Source organism: Sapajus apella, unplaced genomic scaffold, assembly GCF_009761245.1.
Source record: "Sapajus apella isolate SASKATOON/1434 unplaced genomic scaffold, GSC_monkey_1.0 scaffold3, whole genome shotgun sequence".
NCBI classification, from domain to species: Eukaryota; Metazoa; Chordata; class Mammalia; order Primates; family Cebidae; genus Sapajus; species Sapajus apella.
Genome location: NW_022436943.1, coordinates 9,899,219 through 9,918,879, shown reverse-complemented (window position 1 = coordinate 9,918,879; position 19,661 = coordinate 9,899,219). Strand labels below are relative to the sequence as shown.

At 37.2% G+C, this 19,661-nt stretch overlaps 1 protein-coding gene across 1 annotated transcript in view; it reads left to right on the top strand.

Moving 5' to 3' along the window:
• NECAB1 (N-terminal EF-hand calcium binding protein 1) overlaps positions 1–19,661 on the top strand; it is a 155,190-nt gene that overhangs the window by 28,709 nt on the left and 106,820 nt on the right. Inside the window, exon 3 of the mRNA XM_032249579.1 lies at positions 488–596. Within this exon, the coding sequence (XP_032105470.1) occupies positions 488–596 (109 nt within the window). The remainder of the gene's footprint in view (positions 1–487; positions 597–19,661) is intronic.

The following is a 19,661-nucleotide window of genomic DNA, read 5'->3' as shown; positions in this document are numbered from 1 at the left end:
CTCACTGATTTAAAGGCGATAGGAATGGACATAGTTTGTTAGACTATAACAACAACTCTGATATAATTTATTAAACACATAATATTTATCCTGGAATCTACTAGGTCCTATATATGCTTGGTACCATGAAGGTAAAACATCTAAATAATTGATTCTGTGTTGAGCTCTTTCTTTGGTTATATGGATATCTTTCTTGTATGGCCAGTTAAATGGTTCATTAAATGTTAAATGTTTGTCACGTGAATAAATGAACGAAAAAAATACCCAAAATGGCATAGAATTATATTTTGTCAGAGTGTACATGTCTACATTCTATGTCATATAAAGATATATTAAGTTATTTTTCTTTTTAACACCTTGAGCTGTTCTTTCTTTTTGAATACATGTATGTACATGCACAAGCATTTGGACAAAGTTTTATAAAGCAAAAGGTAGAACAAGGTGTAAAATTAAAATAATTTTCCTCTCTTTGTTCTTGCCATTTCAGATGATGGAAAATTATCCTTTGAAGAATTCAAAGCATATTTTGCAGATGGTGTTCTCAGTGGAGAAGAATTACATGAGCTCTTCCATACCATTGATACACATAATACTAAGTAAGGAACTTTTTATCCCTGGATTTCATAAATGAGGCAGAGAGAATGTGAATGCATTCATACCCAGAAAGGAGAAAAAGAGGCACAATGTAGAGGGTATATTTTGCAATGTTTGCCTACGTTTAATTCTGAGATATCTCGTCAGCAATTAAAATGCTCTGAAAAACTGAATTGGAATAGGAAAATAATGATCTTTTGTATTAAGCTCCCCTGAAGTGTTTTTAGATTGTTCTCACTTTCCAGAATGTAAAACAAAAGTATAAATTATAAATAATTCTGATTCTACCATTAATTTAAAAAGTAGAGTTTTGCCTTGTTATTTAGGCTTCATCCCAATTTGCTTTGTTCAAAAATTGTTCTTAGGCCATTCTTACATTAACACAGTGAAATGGAAGAACCGTAGCAGTTATCTGGACAATTCAGGTGTGCTGAATTCCAAATCACTGTTATCTGAGAGATGCAAGTAATGCAGAACAGGATTATCTCTGAAGAGCCACTGTCCACAGTGATCCATTCATTTTACTTACTTTGCCTATACAGATCTCTCTTTTGCATTAGCATAACATTTATGAAGTTGCTATTTATATTCTCATTATGCTAAAAATATAAAATAATGAGGACTTTAGGGTATAGAGCAGTGGAAATATGCTGCTTGTTTTGGGCAGTTGAACCAAATCACATCGTTTGTGACAGTCACAATTACAAAACCCTTATATGAAAAACCACCATTTCAGCCATGGCCTTGAGACCCATCAGTGTGTCCATTGCTTGAAAAATCACTATCTCGTCTTAGGCAAAGTGTTCAGATGGCTCCAGGCAGTGAACCAGCATGCCAAGAAAATGCTCTTAGGCTACATCTATAAACAGCCATTTTTTTGAGGCTATTAAGAAAAATTAAAAGATTAAATTCACTTTACTCAAGCAGTTGAATATTTTTTAAATAACTAATTTATAAGTTTCTTGACCTCATTGGGGCTTCAAATTCTTCATCAAATGGCTTAAGTATTTTGTTGACAGAAACAGTATTCTTGGGTAACTGTACTCAACAATAACTCTAGTATATCGGGTCCCCAGTAGGTATTGGCAGTACAACATGAACCAGCTTATGGTTTTATGGATAAATAGACCAATTAGTTGATCTCTTCAATATAATTCATAAATGCTTTAATTGAGGAATGCACAGGACATTTTGGGACCATAAGTCCCAAAAGGGAGGAAATTTTAGCCCAATTTGGTAGGCCCAGGGAAGATTTACAGGAGCTGAATCATTATGGGAGATTAGAGATTCCTCAGGTAAAGAAAGGGGTGGGGAGAAGAATATTCCAATCAGATGGAGAAGCATGAGAAAAGGCCGGGAAGAAGAAGGTGAAGAGCAGCAACAAGTAGTTTCTTACTACTAAACTATCAGCTGGTAAGGCGGAGAGTGAAAGCTGAATCTGGAGAGGAAAGAAAGGACCAGACAAGTTTGCATTCTGTGGTTGCAGAAGTGCTTCAACTTTATCCTGAAGGCCAGGGAAAACTATTAGAGAACTTGAGCCAGGCTGCAACATCTTTATGGGTCACTGTGGATCTACTAAAGGACAGGCTTAAAGGGGTAATAGTTGACTCCTTAAATTGCTACTGGGGAAGAATATTTATTCGTGAAAGAAAGGAAGCCCTGTTGTACTTTACTGAGACATGATACTTGAAAGAAAGAAGGAGCAGAGGCTCCCTTTGTGGCTTAGGTTTTGGAAGTTGAGATGTTAATGCTTTGTTATATATACTGATTATATCTTCCTCGTTACAATTAGTATTGGAGTTTAAACAACATCTGAGTTTGGAACATTTATTGAGAGCCATAATAGTTCCAAAATTGGGTGTTATGAAGACTTTTTAATCTGTTAAATTTAATTAATATTAATATTCATATTAATGAAACAATTTTCAATAGATCTTGTCAGCCTGTTTGCTATTTGATTTATATAGTTATTAATTTAGATAACTTGGCATAGCTTTAAGACTACTAAATGTTAAAGAAGTTAATGTAATGATTGATACAGCAAATCTAAAGGAATAATTATTATTACCAGTTTCTCTCATATGCATTAGTAACAAGAAATGTTTTCTGATCATAATGATGTTCAACCTTAATTTGTAGCTAAAGTATATTTTAGGTAGAGACTTCTGAATTCATGAAATTTCTTTTTTTAAGAAAGGGATGGGCCGGGCGCGGTGGCTCAAGCCTGTAATCCCAGCACTTTGGGAGGCCGAGGCGGGTGGATCACGAGGTCAAGAGATCGAGACCATCCTGGTCAACATGGTGAAACCCCGTCTCTACTAAAAATACAAAAAATCAGCTGGGCATGGTGGCGCGTGCCTGTAATCCCAGCTACTCAGGAGGCTGAGGCAGGAGAATTGCCTGAACCCAGGAGGCGGAGGTTGCGGTGAGCCGAGATTGCGCCATTGCACTCCAGCCTGGGTCACATGAGTGAAACTCCGCCTCAAAAAAAAAAAAAAAAAAAAAAAAGAAAGGGATGTCAGTGTCAGTCTTTTACTAAGATTAAATCAAACATTGGCACAGAAATTTTGGACGTATATTTGAAGAAACTGATAACTTTTATCTTGACATGATCCAAGTTTTAATTATTTTAACCAATGCATTATATATGCCAATTATTTTCCTCTTCCACTCACCTTCTACGAAGATAAGCTTTCCTCCAAATCCTGCCTCTGTTCAATATCCCTGACCACTCTGATTTAATCAAGAGTACAACCTGGCCTGAAGGAGCCAGTCATGGGTAACTTGGACCAAAACAATCCGACTCACAGTCTCACACTGTTTATGGTGGGCTGTGAGAGTCAGAGTCAATGAACATCTGCTGCCGAGGCCCCTCTGGCTACCTGGTTCCTGCCTTTCCTAATGTCAGGACTTTTGACTTCACTTTGGAGTCCATTTAATTGGTATCTCTCTAAAACACTCCATTTTCTTGAACTTGTTTAAGTAAGATTCTGTTCCTTGTGAAAGAATGTTCTAAGACATTTTTTGCTGCTCTATTAGAATCCTTATATTGTGAATCTTTGATAGAAATTACATTCCTAGTCTATACATCCTGATTACTTCATTCAGAGCAGTGAATTTAGAAGTGAAAAGAACCCTGAGTAAAAGTAAGAGAAATTTGGAGGCATGGGAAACCCAGCTTTCCATCACACCTTTTTAATTATTATTTTAAATTGATAGACATTTTTCATTATGTTCAGACATTTGGAAAGTTTTCCTGAGTTTTTCTTGCATATAGTAATTGGTTGAGTGTGAAACAAAAGACCAGCTTGTTTCTGTGGATGGTACTTGGGATATTTTGCATGGCAAAGGAGAATAAGGTCAAATATGTTTTTGTCAACAGGGAAAAATAGTGCTGAAAACTGATTTTTCTCAAGCTTTAAGAAAAGTGCATACAATTTAATGTTCTGAAATAATCCTGAAGGATATCATGGCCACCTTATAAAACTTTCATAATTTCCAAGACTTTTGTCAAGCCTCATTTTAACTCTATTGTTTCTGGGTCAAATATATTTTTCATATTCTTTTTAAAAAAATCAATCCCTCAGTCATTTTATTGAGTTTATTGCATCCTTTCCAGACTCATTAAAGATTTTTTAAACTCACGTTTTTCTCAACTTTCATGAAGTTGCTCTTCATAAAAGATAGTTAGAGCCCTTAAAATTTGTTTGTAAAAGAAACTATCCTAGCAGAACCTAAATCTACATCTTGGTATCTTGCAAATTGGAACCATCACACCAGTCAGAGAGCAAGAATAAATACAGGAAAGATCATAAAGACGCAACTTCCATGGTTCATCAAAAGTGTTCTCATTCATCAGAAAGCCAGTCCATCTACATTCTGCAGTTAGTTATAGGAAAATATGAAGAATTTAGCATAAATCCTTGTGATGTTAATTATAGCAGACAAAGGGGAGAGATCCCCTGGAGCCCAAAACCAATTTTCCCAGCACACTGCACTTTAGAGTTCCAGATTGTCAGGGTAGACCAAATGGTAGACCAGATGGAATTTTCACTCCTGTGTCAGAGAGTGAACATCCCAGGGCCCTCAGATGGGAGTCTGCGAGTAGAGATAGATGACTGATGTCTTCTGATCAAGTGTTCTTTATTTATTCCAAGCTAAAACGATTTTTTGGGTGCTGAGCATTGGGATTTCAACCTAGTACTTGTTAAATCACTGCACACCAAAAATATCACCGCCTACTAAAAGAGCATAGTCCATCTTGAGCTAGCTCTGAAAGTTTAAAAAGCTCTATCTTAAACCATACTGAAATCTGTCTCTCTCAACTTCTACTTGCTTCAGCTCTGTAGGGCAGAATATGCATATTTTATGTCAAGTCTTTCTAATCTTTAAAGACAGTTTTCATGCACCAATGAGATGAAGTCCCATAATAATTGGAAAGTAATGATATCAAAGGATTTGTTTCAGATGGCAGAATTTTGCTCCTTTGGAAACAGAAAAAGTGCTTCATATTGTATTTGTGCATGACAGATACATTCCAAATCTTGATGAGTTAGGTGATGAAGCCACTTTCCTTCTTGAATAATCCATTATGCTTAAGTGGTCATATACTGTGTGCAGTAGGAAAAGAAGGAAGCATCAGTACTCATGGAATAGGCAATAAGTTGATCCAAAGAGCATGGAGCACAATCTGCATGACATTGCAACTACAAAGCTTATTGCAATTCCAGTAGTGCACAAGAGAGATCTCCTGCTTAATATAGCTTATACTATCTTCAACTAAGCTGAAGTCTTGGAAAGCAGTACCAAGACTTAAGTTCCTGGAGAATAGAGAAGGCCACAGTCCCAGGTACTCAGCTAAGCAAGTATGGTATGACTGAGAGATACACAGGAAGAAACAAGAAAAGAGAGAGAGATGGTCTGGCTGTATGTCAAGAGAACAAAGTGAAGATCAAAGTCCAGACTACATCAGACTAACATACATACAGTGGACACACTGGGCTTGCCAGGCTTGGACTTCAGCAATACCAATTTGGCTCAGAAGCCCTGGCAGAACTGTGCTTCAGGTTTTCAGACAAGGCCTGCGCTGGCCATCAGGAAACTAGTGGAGGACATAGAGTCCACTTAGAATTTCTTTCTATCCATGAACCAAGGCTTAGCTGTGGAAACTAGGCAGTGGGCTGATCTCTGTCCAGGCTTTAAGTAGCTTCCTTGGCATAAACAGATACAGGCCAGCAGATGTATGCTGTTTTTGAGAGAGAGGCATGATTTTCAGAATGCTTTGCATGCCAGATGAGGGATGGAGTCAGAGGAACCACAAAGCTATAGAGAGAATAACATTCTTTTGACAGATTTTTCTCAACTTCTCTTTAGGCCCTACTTGGCAGAAGTCACAGCAGGGCAAATGATTCTGTAGTAGGTAAGAATTATTGGTTGTGAGTGACAGAGATATAAATTAAACTGACTTAAGGAAATAATTGTCTGGCTGATGTGTCTTATACGTCCAGTGATAGATTTCACATGTGCTGAAGGTAGCTATTCAAACGGTGTTGCTGAAAATCTGTCTCCCATTGTCTCTCACCTCTTCTTGTCCCTGTATTAAGTGTTCTCTTGGGAGGGTCCTCTCGCTGAGAGGCCAAGATGGTTACTAGAAGCTCAAGGTTCATATTGCCACTGACTTAGCAAATGTTAGAGAAACTGCTTTTATTTCCCAATAGTCTTAGCAAATCCTGGTCTTGAATTACGTTAGCCTGGCTTAGATCTCATGCATATTCCTGGACAAATCACCATTTTCAAGAAAACATAATGGAAATGGAAAAACAAAATGGAACCAGGATGGTGTTTCACAATAAAGGTGAATAGATGCCAGGTAGGCAAAACTTGAGTCTCTCACAGATCAAATAACTGCTTATTCAGCCTCAAAGGCTTCTCTTTACCCTCTCATATTTTACTGGAAGATAATCTCCTTCCCCAAGAGGACAAAGGGCATGGAGTTTAAACTCCAGAGAGTTCTTACTACTTGTGGGATCAATCAGGAAAATCTGTAGCTATTTATAATGGAAAACACTGAAGTCAGGGAGAATTCTGTTGTCACAGGCTTCCTGGTCCCACTGAGCTGCCCAGGGTTCTAGCCCCTGTCACCCTCACCCTTCCTGACCATCTGATTGATTCTGTTCCCAGGAGTCCTGCTTTCCCAATCTCTTACCTACTAGAGCAATGCCTCTGATGCCCTTCTGGTCTTGACAGCTCTTTGTATCTTCAGCAGCTACCAAAACTTAGACTTTGTAACACCTGGTCTTCTTCCCCTTAGTCTTTCTCTGTAATCACTCACCTAGTTTAGATGTTCTGGGAAGTTTTCACATATTGTGCTATACTTATTTCTTGAGAATTTAAAAATTATGAAGAATTACATACAAAACTAAGCAACACTATTTGATAATATCCTATGCAGCTGTACTTTTTACCACATTTTTAGAGGCTGAAAACTGAAGTCTTACAGTCTTACCAGGACTTACTCTAAACTATTACTGGGCCTACGGTTATTGATTCCATTTGGGCATTAGAACTAACCTGTGGCCATCAGATTTCCTCATCATTCACTGATTTTTAGGTCTACTTTTCACTTCAGCAATTACTGAAACCCATTTACTTGATTCAACTGAAACCCATTTACTTGCTTTGAGAATCTTTGATGAGCTCACAAAGATATGGAGAGAAAAAAACCCTAAGTTTTTTTTAAAAACTCTTCTTTCCTAGGAAGGCATTTAATGGGCATCACTACCATCTCCTCCTAAATCAGGCCATTCCACAACCTGCAGTGTGGATTGGGGCACTGCATTCTTCCCTGGAGGAAGTGTGCAGAATCAACAAGCCAAATTCTGCTTCATAATTAAAAGATTAGCAAAGTTTGGAGAATTTATAAAGGAGAGGATTTTAAAGGGATTTTTTCAAATGACATGGAACTAGTTTATTCGTAGTCATAATTTAAAAAAAAAGAACTGGTTCTAATTTTCTCTGACAAAAATGGTACTCACGTCAAATTTTGTGTTCAAGGCGGTTCCTATATAATTTCTAAAGATATTTAATTTTTAAAGGAAATGCTTAATTTCTAACTAAATAGGAAAATACATTTATGAAGTGATTATGTACCAGGCAATTCACTTGCATCATTATTTAATCTTTAACAAACAAAATAAGAACATATTGTTTTTCATAGCCAACAGTTAAGCAATCTGACACAAAAAGTTAAATAACTTGTCCACAGTTACACAGATATTATAAGAGCCTGGGATTTCCCCAGGTCTTCCTGAAAACCAAACCCAAGCTCTTTCCATTGCCGTATCATCTTAGTAAAATTTCATCATTTTTGAAGTAATTTCATGTATCAGAAATCAAAATATTCCAAGGCAATTTTTAAAAATCACTTTCAGGTAATTTATCCTTGATGAAAAGATGGTTAATTCTCTCTAGCAGTAGAATATATTTGGATGTACACTATAAAGGTAATTGCTTTAATTGCTGCCTTTATCTCTTCTCTTTTTATATCTATTATGTAGGGTTTTTACAGTGTGGGAGTTGCTACAATGTAGAAATGTTATTCTTTTCTGTGGACATTGTTTCCATTCTTTGCACATTTTCTCTCCCTCTATCCTACCTTTATACTTAGAATTCACCTTCTACTTTTAGACTTAGTTCCTGCCCTTCTCCATCCCATCACTTTGCATTTGCCATATTTTCTCTTTGTTCTTCAGAACACTCAGAGTTTTGCTTTTTTCTTTAATTGTTTGTATTAAGGGCCCTTGCTTTCAAACTTTTTCATATCTTGTTATATTTTCAATCTTATCTAGAGAATTATTTTTCTGCTTTTCATCTATTCCTCCCCAAAAAAAGCATAAATTATTATTTTTTTAATTGTAAGTTCTGGGATACATGTGCAGAATGTACAGGTTTGTTACATAGGTACACATGTGCTACTGTGGTTTGCTGCATCCATCACACACATGTTTAAATTCTTTTTTAATCTTAATTGAACTCTTTCTTTCCATCAGCCATGAAAGAGTTGCCATTAGTGAAGAAAAATCAATTTCTGTTCAAAATATAAATTGTCTATTGAGGATGCTAGGTGAATGATTTATTCACATAAATGCAGTTTTTTTCCTTATCTCATCAATATCCACCAAATGAATGAAATCAATACAGTAAAATTGTGACCCCAATCTCTCTAAAATTCATGATACTCACTTTGTGGATAGTTTTTTTCCTCCATATTCAATGCCCCAACCAAGTCTGTCTTTTTTGTTTTTAATCTTCACCGCCACTACCCAAGTATAAGCTTTTTGCCTGTGCAACTACAGTTTTCTCAAGAATTGTCAGTTTAATCAAACAGTTACAGTTGTTCTCTATGAATCCTTAAGATTTCAGAATTCTCAGCCAAAATTCTGGTGGTGGCTCATGCCTATAATCCCAGCACTTTGGGAGGCTGGGGCAGGCAGATCACTTGAGGTCAGGAGTTCGAGACCAGCCTGGCCAACATGGCGAAACCTCATCTCTACTAAAAATGCACAGATTAACTGGGCATGGTGGCACATGCCTGTAATCCCAACTACTTGGGAGGCTGAGGCACTAGAATTGCTTGAACCCAGGAAGTGGAGGTTGCAGTGAGCTGAGATAATGAGCCATACACTCCAGCCTAAGAGACAGAGTGAAACTGTCTCAAAAAAAAAAAAAAAAAAAAAAGATTTCAGAATTTTAGAAATAAACCTAGATTACAAGTAACCAAAAAGTCATTGCTTACTTTTGATGTGAAGGTTTTTTCAAGAGCAATTTTCTTAGGAAAATATTTCCCCCACTGCTATAGTCTGAATGTACATGTTTCCTGAAAATTTATATGTTGAAACCTAACATCTATAGTGATAGAATTAAGAGGTAAGGCCTTTGGCAAATGACGAGGTTATAAGGATTCCACCCTCATTAATGGGTTGAATGCCCTTTTATAAAAGAGACCTGAAGGAGCTTGTGTGTCCCTTCCACTTATGTAAGGATACATAGAAGACGCCATTGGTAAGAAGCCCTCATCAAACACCAAATCTGTTGGTGTCTTAATCTTGGACTTTGCCTCTAGAACTGTGAGCAATGAATTTCTGTTGCTTATAAATTATCCAGTCTAAAGTATGTTGTTAGAGGAGCCCAAAAGGACTAAGACACCCACAAACCAGATAATATAAACAGCACATAATTATTGTAAAAAGAATTGAATATGTAGAAAATAATAAGAGCATAAAATATCTGAAACCTCACAACCGTAAGATAATTGCTGATACCATTTAGTTACCATAGCTTTTAATGTATACATTCTATTTTAATCATGGAAAACTACTTGCTTTTAGCTTTCTTTTCCTCTTCTACATTCTACCCTTATATTATCCCCCATAACCAATCTTTGTCACCTAAAGTGGTCTTGTGTATCTTTTTTACATGTTTATGTAATCATATACACATCTGTATGTCTCATGAAAGCTTTCCCTGACCTTCCTTATTAGGTTAAATTTTCAATTCTGTATTCTCATTGTAACATGGACCACTCTCTACAGCACCTATATTATTTACAATTTTATATTTATTAGGGTGTTTATTTGATTGCGATTTACCTCTAATCTAAATTCCATGAAAGCAGAGGCCATAACTATCTTGCTTTTCATTGATTCCCAACATAGTGTTTAGTACATATTACAAGATCAATAAACATGTGACATAAGAGATAAATTCCTGCTTCCCCAAATCTCATGCTATGCACTTTGCCTGAATATCCTTGCCCTTCTCAGCCTAGTAAAATTTTCTAGGTGTTAGAGGCCACCCAATGCCATAAAAGGAGTATTGCAATGCAGAAAGAACTCAGACTTGCCAGGCTTGGGCTTATGTCTCTCCACTATCTGTCTATGAGGACTTTGGGTGGTCATTCTTTTCACTGGACCACAATTTCATTGACTTTAAAAGGGATCCAGTGAAAGAACCCATTTTGCAGAATAATATACAAATAATTATTATTATTAAGATGTATTCACTAACCTTTCCTTTTTTTTTTTGGATCATTTGCTTTCTCCAAATTTCTGTAATTATACTTTATCCCTTCATAAGGTACCATTTAATTATATAGTATCTTCTGTTATGTTTGCTTATTTCATTAGCATGTTAATCTTGTCTCCAAATATAATTGTAAATTCCTTTGAAGCAAGAGCCATTGTTCTCTACTACTTCCAGCAATTGCTATAATACATTCAATAAGTGCTCAGTTATTTGATTGATATAGAAAAAGGATATTTTGATTTGATGTAAGAAAGGTGTGCAAAAGCACATGGCTGGTGACTTTTAGAGGGTAGATCCTGGCTGATTGATTATAGAAAGAGTAATGCCATTAACAGATCTTGTCAAACACAGAAAAAGAACTGATTCCTTTTGTTTGGGAGCAGGATAAATGATAAATTTGACTTTAGACTCTCAAACTCAAGCAGTATCAAATGCTATTGCTATATTAAAATAATTCTCTACTCTTGTGAATTAAAGGCCATGAAATATAATTTTGGATGTAAATGTGGATTATTTCCATATTTTAACAGACACAAAATATGTTCAAATGAAGGATTTCTCTTTTTCCTAGTATAATTATTGGATCTTCATTTGTATGTTAAAAAATTTTCATTGCTTAAAAAAGGCTCCTGCTACACAGAATATTATATTTTCTGTTCTAGTCTTAAAAGATTTCTCAGTGGGAATAATAGACTAAATAGCAAAACCTTTAAGTAGTTACCTCAAAATATCATAGGAAGAAAGCTGGGCATGAGAATCAGCTGAATGTTATTGTTCTTGTCTCATTCAGCAATGGGTTTAATGGTTTAATTTTATTTTAAGATTTTCCTAGGAACCTATTTTTAATCAACTTTAGATTTAAAAAGATGATTTAGAATAATTACAAATGTACCTGTAGTGGACCACAGGGTTTTGATCATTTAAATAACTAACTTTTCCCTCCACCATCCTCATTGCCATCAGGTTGAAATAGATTTTGCCTTCAGCCTGGCACAATGATTTTCTTTATTTTTCTTGAATTGTGAATAGTTTCCAAGTGAAAATTCATTTTGTCATACTTGACAACCATTATTCTAGTTGAGTTTGCAGCTTCCAAAAAATTAGTCATTTGTTCCCTAATTATTCATTTATTTATTCAACAAGCATTTATTAATCTATAATGATATCATGTGCCATGTATTATGAACAAATGAGTGAATATTTATTTTTATGGATGCAGACATACTGATAGAAAATTATTTTCCAAATATCTCATGGAGGTTGATCTTTTGCCAAAGTGAAGACAATGGCTCATACTTACTATGATGGTATGACTGAGGAGCATATGTAGCACTCTTGTCCATTAAACTTTCTATCTCTATGCCTGTCTTTAACTCAGGATCTTTGCAATAGTTAATTGTTGATAAAATGCACTTTAACATATTTATGTTTTTTTTTTACAAAAATTGTCAGAATGTTATTAATGGGAAACTAACCTTTAAAAAATAGTTCCAAAAAGCCAGAGATGCCTGGATAATCTGCTAATCACAGGGAGGTCAGCTGTGTTACTTTGGCCAAAGGCCAATCACCTAAGGAAATAATATAGATGGGGCAGTGAAATCTCATTACAGTACACTTATCTGCCAGAGATAAGTTCCAAGACCCCCACTGGATGCTTGAAACTCCAGATAGAACAGAATCCTACATATACTATGTTTTTTCCTATCTGATAACCAAGAGGGCTACTGAATGACTAATGGGCCAGTGTCATATACAGTGTGGTTACCCTGGACAAAGGGATGGTTCGCATCCTGGGTGGGACTGCAAAAGGTTTCCCCATGCTATTTAGAATGGTGTGTAATTTAAAATGTATGAATTGTTTATTTCTGGAATTTTCCATGTAATTTTTTTGGACTACAGCTGACTGCAAGTAACTGAAACGATGAAAAGTGAAACCCTAGAGAAGGGAAAACTACTGTAATTGAAAAATGATTGATCAGGCCCCTTCTGTGGATTCATCAAGAATCAAACAGGGCCAATTATCATTTGACCTTTATTTTTAAAGTACAAGTGGAAATAATAGAATTATGTCTGGTGTCTCTAAGCCTCTTCCACTGGCCTGTCTCTCTCCCTCTCTCTCTCCCTCTCTGCTCCCTGTTGCTCTCTTGCTGTGATCCTTTTCCAAGCTTGATGTTGAAAAATCATTATGTCTGTACCAGACTCACTTAAATTAGAATGGACTGTAAGAGGCCTCCAGTCATTGAGTTTTTGTTTTGCTGTTTAATGTAATTGTTTCTTTGCATTTCTACTTGTATTCTGAATTCCTAACCTGAAATTTTTGCCCTTTATATTTTACATTTCAAAATCTCTTTATTGTCCATAGAGCTAACTGTGTCTGTGTCCTGGTTGGCTCATAAAAATACATAGCGATTGTGTCTTTAAAATAGAGCATAGTCAGAGAAACATAGTCCAGTGAAAAAAATAAGGGTGTGTTTTTAAAATTAATTTTTGTCAAATGTATGAAAAATTATTATCCTTGTTGTATTTGACTGAAACTATTCACTAGGGTGAAGAAAGTGTTTAAGTCTTCATTTTGTATCTTTGATAGGTTTTTGGAAACTGAAACAACATATAACAAAACCAATTTTACCAAAGACTGATGTAAATAAGAGTAAAGTTCCTATAGCATATTTCTAGTCATAAAAGCATCATAAAACTTCTAAATAAAGACCAAAAACATTTTTAATATTAAACGTTGAAAAAAATGTGAGCTACATGCACATTTAAGAAAGACTAATAAAAACAAATAAGACAACTATTTACCCACTTTCTCCAGTTCAGGGTTGCAGGTGGCCAGAGCCTATTCCACTAGCTCAGGTACCAGGTAGGCACCAGCCTTGGATGGGATGCTGTCCCATCACGGGTGCACTCACACTCACATCCACAGTCACTCAGACTGAGACCATTCAGACAGGCCAGTGAACCTAATGTGCACATCTTTGGAGGGGTAAGAGAAAATCTGAGTATCTGGAGAAAACCCACATAGATGTGGAGAGAACATACAAACTCCACACAGACAGTGGCCTCTGTGGGGAATCAGTTTTTTTCCTTGTCTATGATATAACAAAACCAAGTTAAATGAAACAACTTTATTCAAGGACCTGCTGTAATCTAAATTTCCAAGCCCATGACATAAATCTCCCTTTCACAGTCAGACTACACAGAAAATGTCTGTCCTTGATTTGTTATTTAATGGTGTTTGCATAAGATCTCTTAACCTGGGTAAAATCAACCCCTGGAAATTTAATGTAAAATTAAAAATAAAATGTCATTGCACATTGCCTATTTTTATTTTGAGAGAAGTAGGGAAGGGATGATTGATATATTTTATCAGACTTTCGGTGTTCTATGCCAAAACAGCAAAGAACCAGTACTTATTTTCTCTCTTAACTTCTAAATCAAATAATTAATTTTAACAATTCATTTTATATTTATCTTGCTCTAGTAATAACAGTTTAAATATTGGAAGAGGCTACCACAAATAGCTAGTTAAGTTTCATAGGAATTCCTGGGAAGAAGACCCAGGAGATTAGGGAGAGAAGAGACTATTACATTTGAACTCTGAAGTCAACCCAAGTCTAACTCAATTTGTGAAGTCAGTTCTGCATTGACTATACAAACTGAGCTTGCTTTTCCCTTTCAACAAAGAGTTCCTGGGTGTTCACTATGTGCAAAGTATTGTACCAGCTACTAGGGATATAGTTGTCATAAACAAGGGATTTATAGTTTAGCAGAGAAAGTAGACAAGCAATAACTTGATTAATTATGACAGGGAGATGTAGTGCTTTGAGGGGAACAGGGTGTGCTAACCTTATCTTAAGGGTTAGCCAAGACCTCTAGGAGAAGTCATGCAGTTTTACTAAGAAGAGGTATGAGTAAGGATGAGGACAGAGATGAGTGAGGTTTTTAGCCAAAGAGATAATAGCACATGTGTAAGCCTGTAGACGAGAGCCAGTATGGCATGTTAGAGAAGCTCAAGGGCATTCAGCATGCCTGGAGCACTGAATCGAGGCGGAGAGAGGCTAGAAATGCCAACAGGGACCCTAACTGTAAAAGGCTTGAGAATCAGTGGGATATTCAAATTTCTACCCTCAGGTCAGTGCCAAGACATTGAAGGGTCTTAAACCTGGGAGTGACTGGATTAGGCTTCTGTTTTCAAAAGATAGATCTCCCCAAGGTGAAGAGAACTGGTGGGAGGTAACAAGTCTGAAGACAGCAAAACCAGGTAAGGGTACTTCAGTTGTGCTTTAAAAAATGTTAGCTGGATTTTGAAAGATCTGTATCTCTAGTCTTTCTGATGTAGCGTGAATCTTTTTGATCTGAAAAACGTTTAAATAAGAATTACCCTGATGCTGCAAAACAATAATAATAACAATAATAATAATAATATTAATAATGGTTAACCTCTATAGCTCAGTTTGTATAGGCAATATAAAATTGACTTCACGGATTGAGTTAGATGGAACTTGACTTTAGAGTTCAAATTTAATAGTCAGGGAGGCTCCCTAATCTCTGTAATAACGTTTATGGATTATTAACAATAAGAAGGGATAATGTTTACCATGTGCCACACCTAAGCACTTTCCATTTATTAACCTACTTAATCTCTACAACAAACCTATGATTGACCCCGTTTTGCACATAAAGAACCTGAGCCACAGTGAGGTTGGGTCACTTTCCCAGCATTGCCCAAAGTGTATGCATTAAGGCAAGCCACTCTGGCTCTTAACTGTTATTCTACACAGCCTCCCACTAAATCCAAGTTTGTTCACTGCCTTAGGAATTTGTCAGAGTGGTAATCTTCATTCTGTTTCTGAAGGCTCTGGCCAAGCAAATTTTTTTATTACTTTATTATCTCTCAATATTAAGTGGGAGCTAATATTTTCTGGCAGGAAAATTGTAAAAACTTATGAGCACATTTTTAAAAGCAGTGTAGTCTGTTAGCCAGGGACGGTGCTATGTAAATATGTGAGGCTTGTTCTACTGGGGTTAGTAGTTCTTAAAGGGCAGTACCACATGGCACACAGTCATTGCTTGTTGCTGCCTCTTGGGTTCACAGCAGGGGAAAATCGCGGTAGCAGTGAAGCCAGACCATTCATTTAGTTCTCTGCACAATGTCCTAACTCTTCTTTGGGGGATGTTGCTGCTATTTGTGGTGTAGGCATAGATATCTTTAATCAATATAAATCTAATATTTCAGGAGAAAGAACAAAATGGTAGTGGTAAACCTATTTTAAAAAGTGACCAAGTAGTTGAAGTAGTTCATTGGAAAATAGTGCACAGAAGTGACCTATCTTGGGCAGAGAGCTCTTCAAGACTAATATCTCCCTTTCTGAAGAGGCTTAGAAATGTGCACTCCAGTTGACAGGAACTGGTTTTTCCCTCATTATGTCTTCAAGATGCAATAGTATCTTGTAAAATGGGCTTTCTTTGAAAACAGAGATTAACATAGTATCAAGCTATATGGGGGTCAAAAGCAACATCACATTTTTAATAATAGGAGAATATTGGAGGCCACTTAAACTTCTGGGTATCACCTAAGAAAGGGAGCTAAGAACTGCCATACCTGCTGGGGACTCTGCCTGCCTCTCTCCTCCTTAGTGTTCACTTCAGTAACAGTGAAAATGACCTGGGGTTTTATTTTCAAGGACAGCAAGAAAAGGGGGAACGGAGCATTCTGGGTTTCAGTATTGAAGAAGAACCCTCTTGATGAATAATGGGGAGGGGACAGCTCTAAGAATTATAGGAAAGCAATCTGAATCCTGGCATGAAAATGGCACGAGGAGGCATCTCAGGCCTCAGAAATAATTTAGAGGCCTTAATAGTCAGGATCCCATGCAATTCTCTAAAAGGTGAAGCCAGCATTATCCTTAGCAAACTAACGCAGGAACAGAAAACCAAATACCGCATGTTCCCATTTATAAGTGGGAGCAATATGATGAGAACACATGGACAAACAGCTGGGAACAACATACACTGGGCCTGTGGGAGGGTGAGGTGAGAGGAGAAAGCACATGAGGAATAATAGCTAATGGATGCTGGGCTTAATGCCTGGGTGATGGGATGATCGTGCAGTAAGCCCCCAGGGCAGACATTTACCTATGTAACAAACCTGTACACCCTGCACATGTACCCTTAAGTTTAAAACAAAAGGTGAAAATGGTAATAATAATAAAAAGGTGGAGCCTGGGGAGTATTACATCATAGACCATTGGGAAACCCCTAAAAGGTTCATCCACTTTCAGCTTCAAAGGTCAACTTTTGTCCTTGGGCTTAAAGTTGTATACACTACAAACCTATATGCCTAACAGAGAGATGTGATGTTGCCTTTTTTTGAAATTTTCCATTGTTTCTCATTCCTTCAAGATAGGTAGAGGGTAGGAGTGAAGGTTGGTTAAGCTGCATCTCACATGATAGAAGCTGTCTGCAGGGGAACATCATCAGCAGGCTTTCAAGGGCCTGGCTGTGTGGGTGGGCTTATTGGTTGCTGTGAGCTGTTTGTTTTATGTGGGCTGTCTGCTGGAGCAGCTTTTCTGCAGAGCTCCTTGCTGTTCAAATGAATGCTGGGCTGTCTTGCCTGCCATTGTGCCCCATTAGAGCTTTGTGACCACATTCAAAGACTTTTCCAATGTAAGGCATTTTCTATGATAACACAAAGTACCGAGAAAATGCTGTCATTTAGATGGTCAGAGATTTTTCCTTTGTTGTCTGTCTTAATGGATGTCAGAATATCATGCATGATTTTTATGCTGTGTTCCTTCAGTTTCACTAAAGTTGCTAACGCTTTTATGAGTAGTGCTAATGGTACGTGATTGTAAGTTATAGAAAAGTTGCCTTAGAAAGTGGCAGGTAGGGATAAACGGAAACACGTGAGGTTTACCTCACTATTCTGTGACCCTTCCACATGGTATTAGTACATTTTTATATTGCTATGAAGAAATATTTGAGACTGAATAATTTATAAAGAAAAAGAGGTTTAATGGACTCACAGTTCCACATGGCTAGGAGGCCTCCCAGTCATGGCGAAAGGCGAAGGAGGAGCAAAGGCACGTCCTACGTGGCATCAGGCAAGACATCATGTGGAGGGGAACTCTTATTTATAAAACCATCCAATCTTGTGAAACTTATTCACTATCATGAGACCAGCAAGGGGAAAATCCCACCCCCATGATTCAATTGCCTCCCATTGGGTCCTTCACACGATACATGGGAATTATAGGAGCTACAATTCAAGATGAGATTTGGATGGGGACACAGCCAAACCACATAACACATCATTTCTTTGGTTGAATAAGTGCATAATTGCTTGTCTCTTTTCCCCCATCATATATGAGTATTATGGGTAAACTTCTTCCCTAGCAGAGGAAAGAGAAGGATCTTTTTATGCTTTCTCCTTCTGTTATTTTTCTGTAAGTTCTGAAACAGCTATGATATGAAGGGTCATTAATAGAAGATCTTTAATATTGCTTAGCATGTAGCAGAGAATGAATTTGATGAATTTTCCTTGGCTCTATTGTCTATTGTTAGAGAGAACTGACTATTATGCTCATCAGTCAGAACAGCGAAACATAAAGTAGGTGGCAAGACCCCAAATATAATTCAACACTGAACTCTGATATTTTCTTCATTTCACTTAAACAGATATTTATTGAGCACTGGCTCTGGGCTAGAAACTGTAAAAATGCAAAATCTAGTATCATCTTTGGACAGCAGTACTTCCTTTTAAGCTGGATGTATCCTTTTATGTTTTTAGATCACTGACAATGTACATCAAGGAAAAGAAAAAAAACCTTGCTTCCGGCAGAGAACTCTAGTCTAAATTCTTCATCTTTGAGGAAACTGAGTTCAGAGAAGCTAAGGGACTTCCCAAAATTATGACTGAATGACTGATGAATCCTAGGTTGGAATCCATGTCTCCTGAATCCATCCCTCTATCTTTCCTCTATTCCATACTGCCATCTTCCTTACAGTTATAAGAGATCATGAAACTCACGTGGGCAGAAAAGAGAAATGCAACTGTTTTTTTTTTTTCTGTAACTTAATTCCATTTTGCATCTTAATCCTACTGGGCATTAGAAATTTAATTTCAGTCAACTTAGGGTTACTCTCCTCCATAACTGGGGGTTGTATATAAATCTGGGGTGTTACCTAGCACAAAGTTATGAGAGAGGAGAGGCATCTCTTTCTGTCTGCTCAGTTCTCCAGGATGTGTCTGTAGGGGTGTCTTCATTCCCACTTGACCTTTGGTTAGTAGTTGAGGTTGCATTTACTCCTGTCTTCTTAACCTCCAGCCCTTTTCAAGTCTGCCACCTCTCTCTGTAACGTCACCACTGCTCTCGGATTCTAAGAGTTCCTATAGAGTTTTCAAACCAGTCTCTAATGCAAGTAATTCTGCAGAATTATCTCAGTCCCCCTGGCCAGACATAGCATGCAGATGTGTCTGCTGCTTCCCACCAGGCTGATGGAGGAGAGCAGTCTTTCTATCTGCAGATGGGTCACAGATCCTCCCTGTTGACAGACCCTCCCTAATGTCCCTATGTCTAAACTTCTATAGGGCTCTGCCACCCACAACATCATTTCCACCCTGTTTTCATCTTACAGGCATGACCTACAAGGGAAGACAGTGTAGATAGCACCTTCTTGGGATGCACCTGAATCTAAGCTCTCTTCACTTTCACTTTCTCTCTTTTGTTCTAGGGAAACTTTATCCAGTTGGGAGATTAAAAGGTAGTTATTACTGAGCTATGTTCTTCTAAATCTTTTCTCTTATACCTAGGCTTAGACTTTTTATATTGAAAGTTAAAATTTGGCCCCTTGTTTGAGTCAGAGTTCTCTAGAGAAGCAGAAACAATAGGATGTGATTTGTTGTAAGAAATTGGCTTACATGATTATAAAGTCTGGCAAGCTTAAAATGTGCAGGGTGGGTCATCAGGGTGAAGACCAAG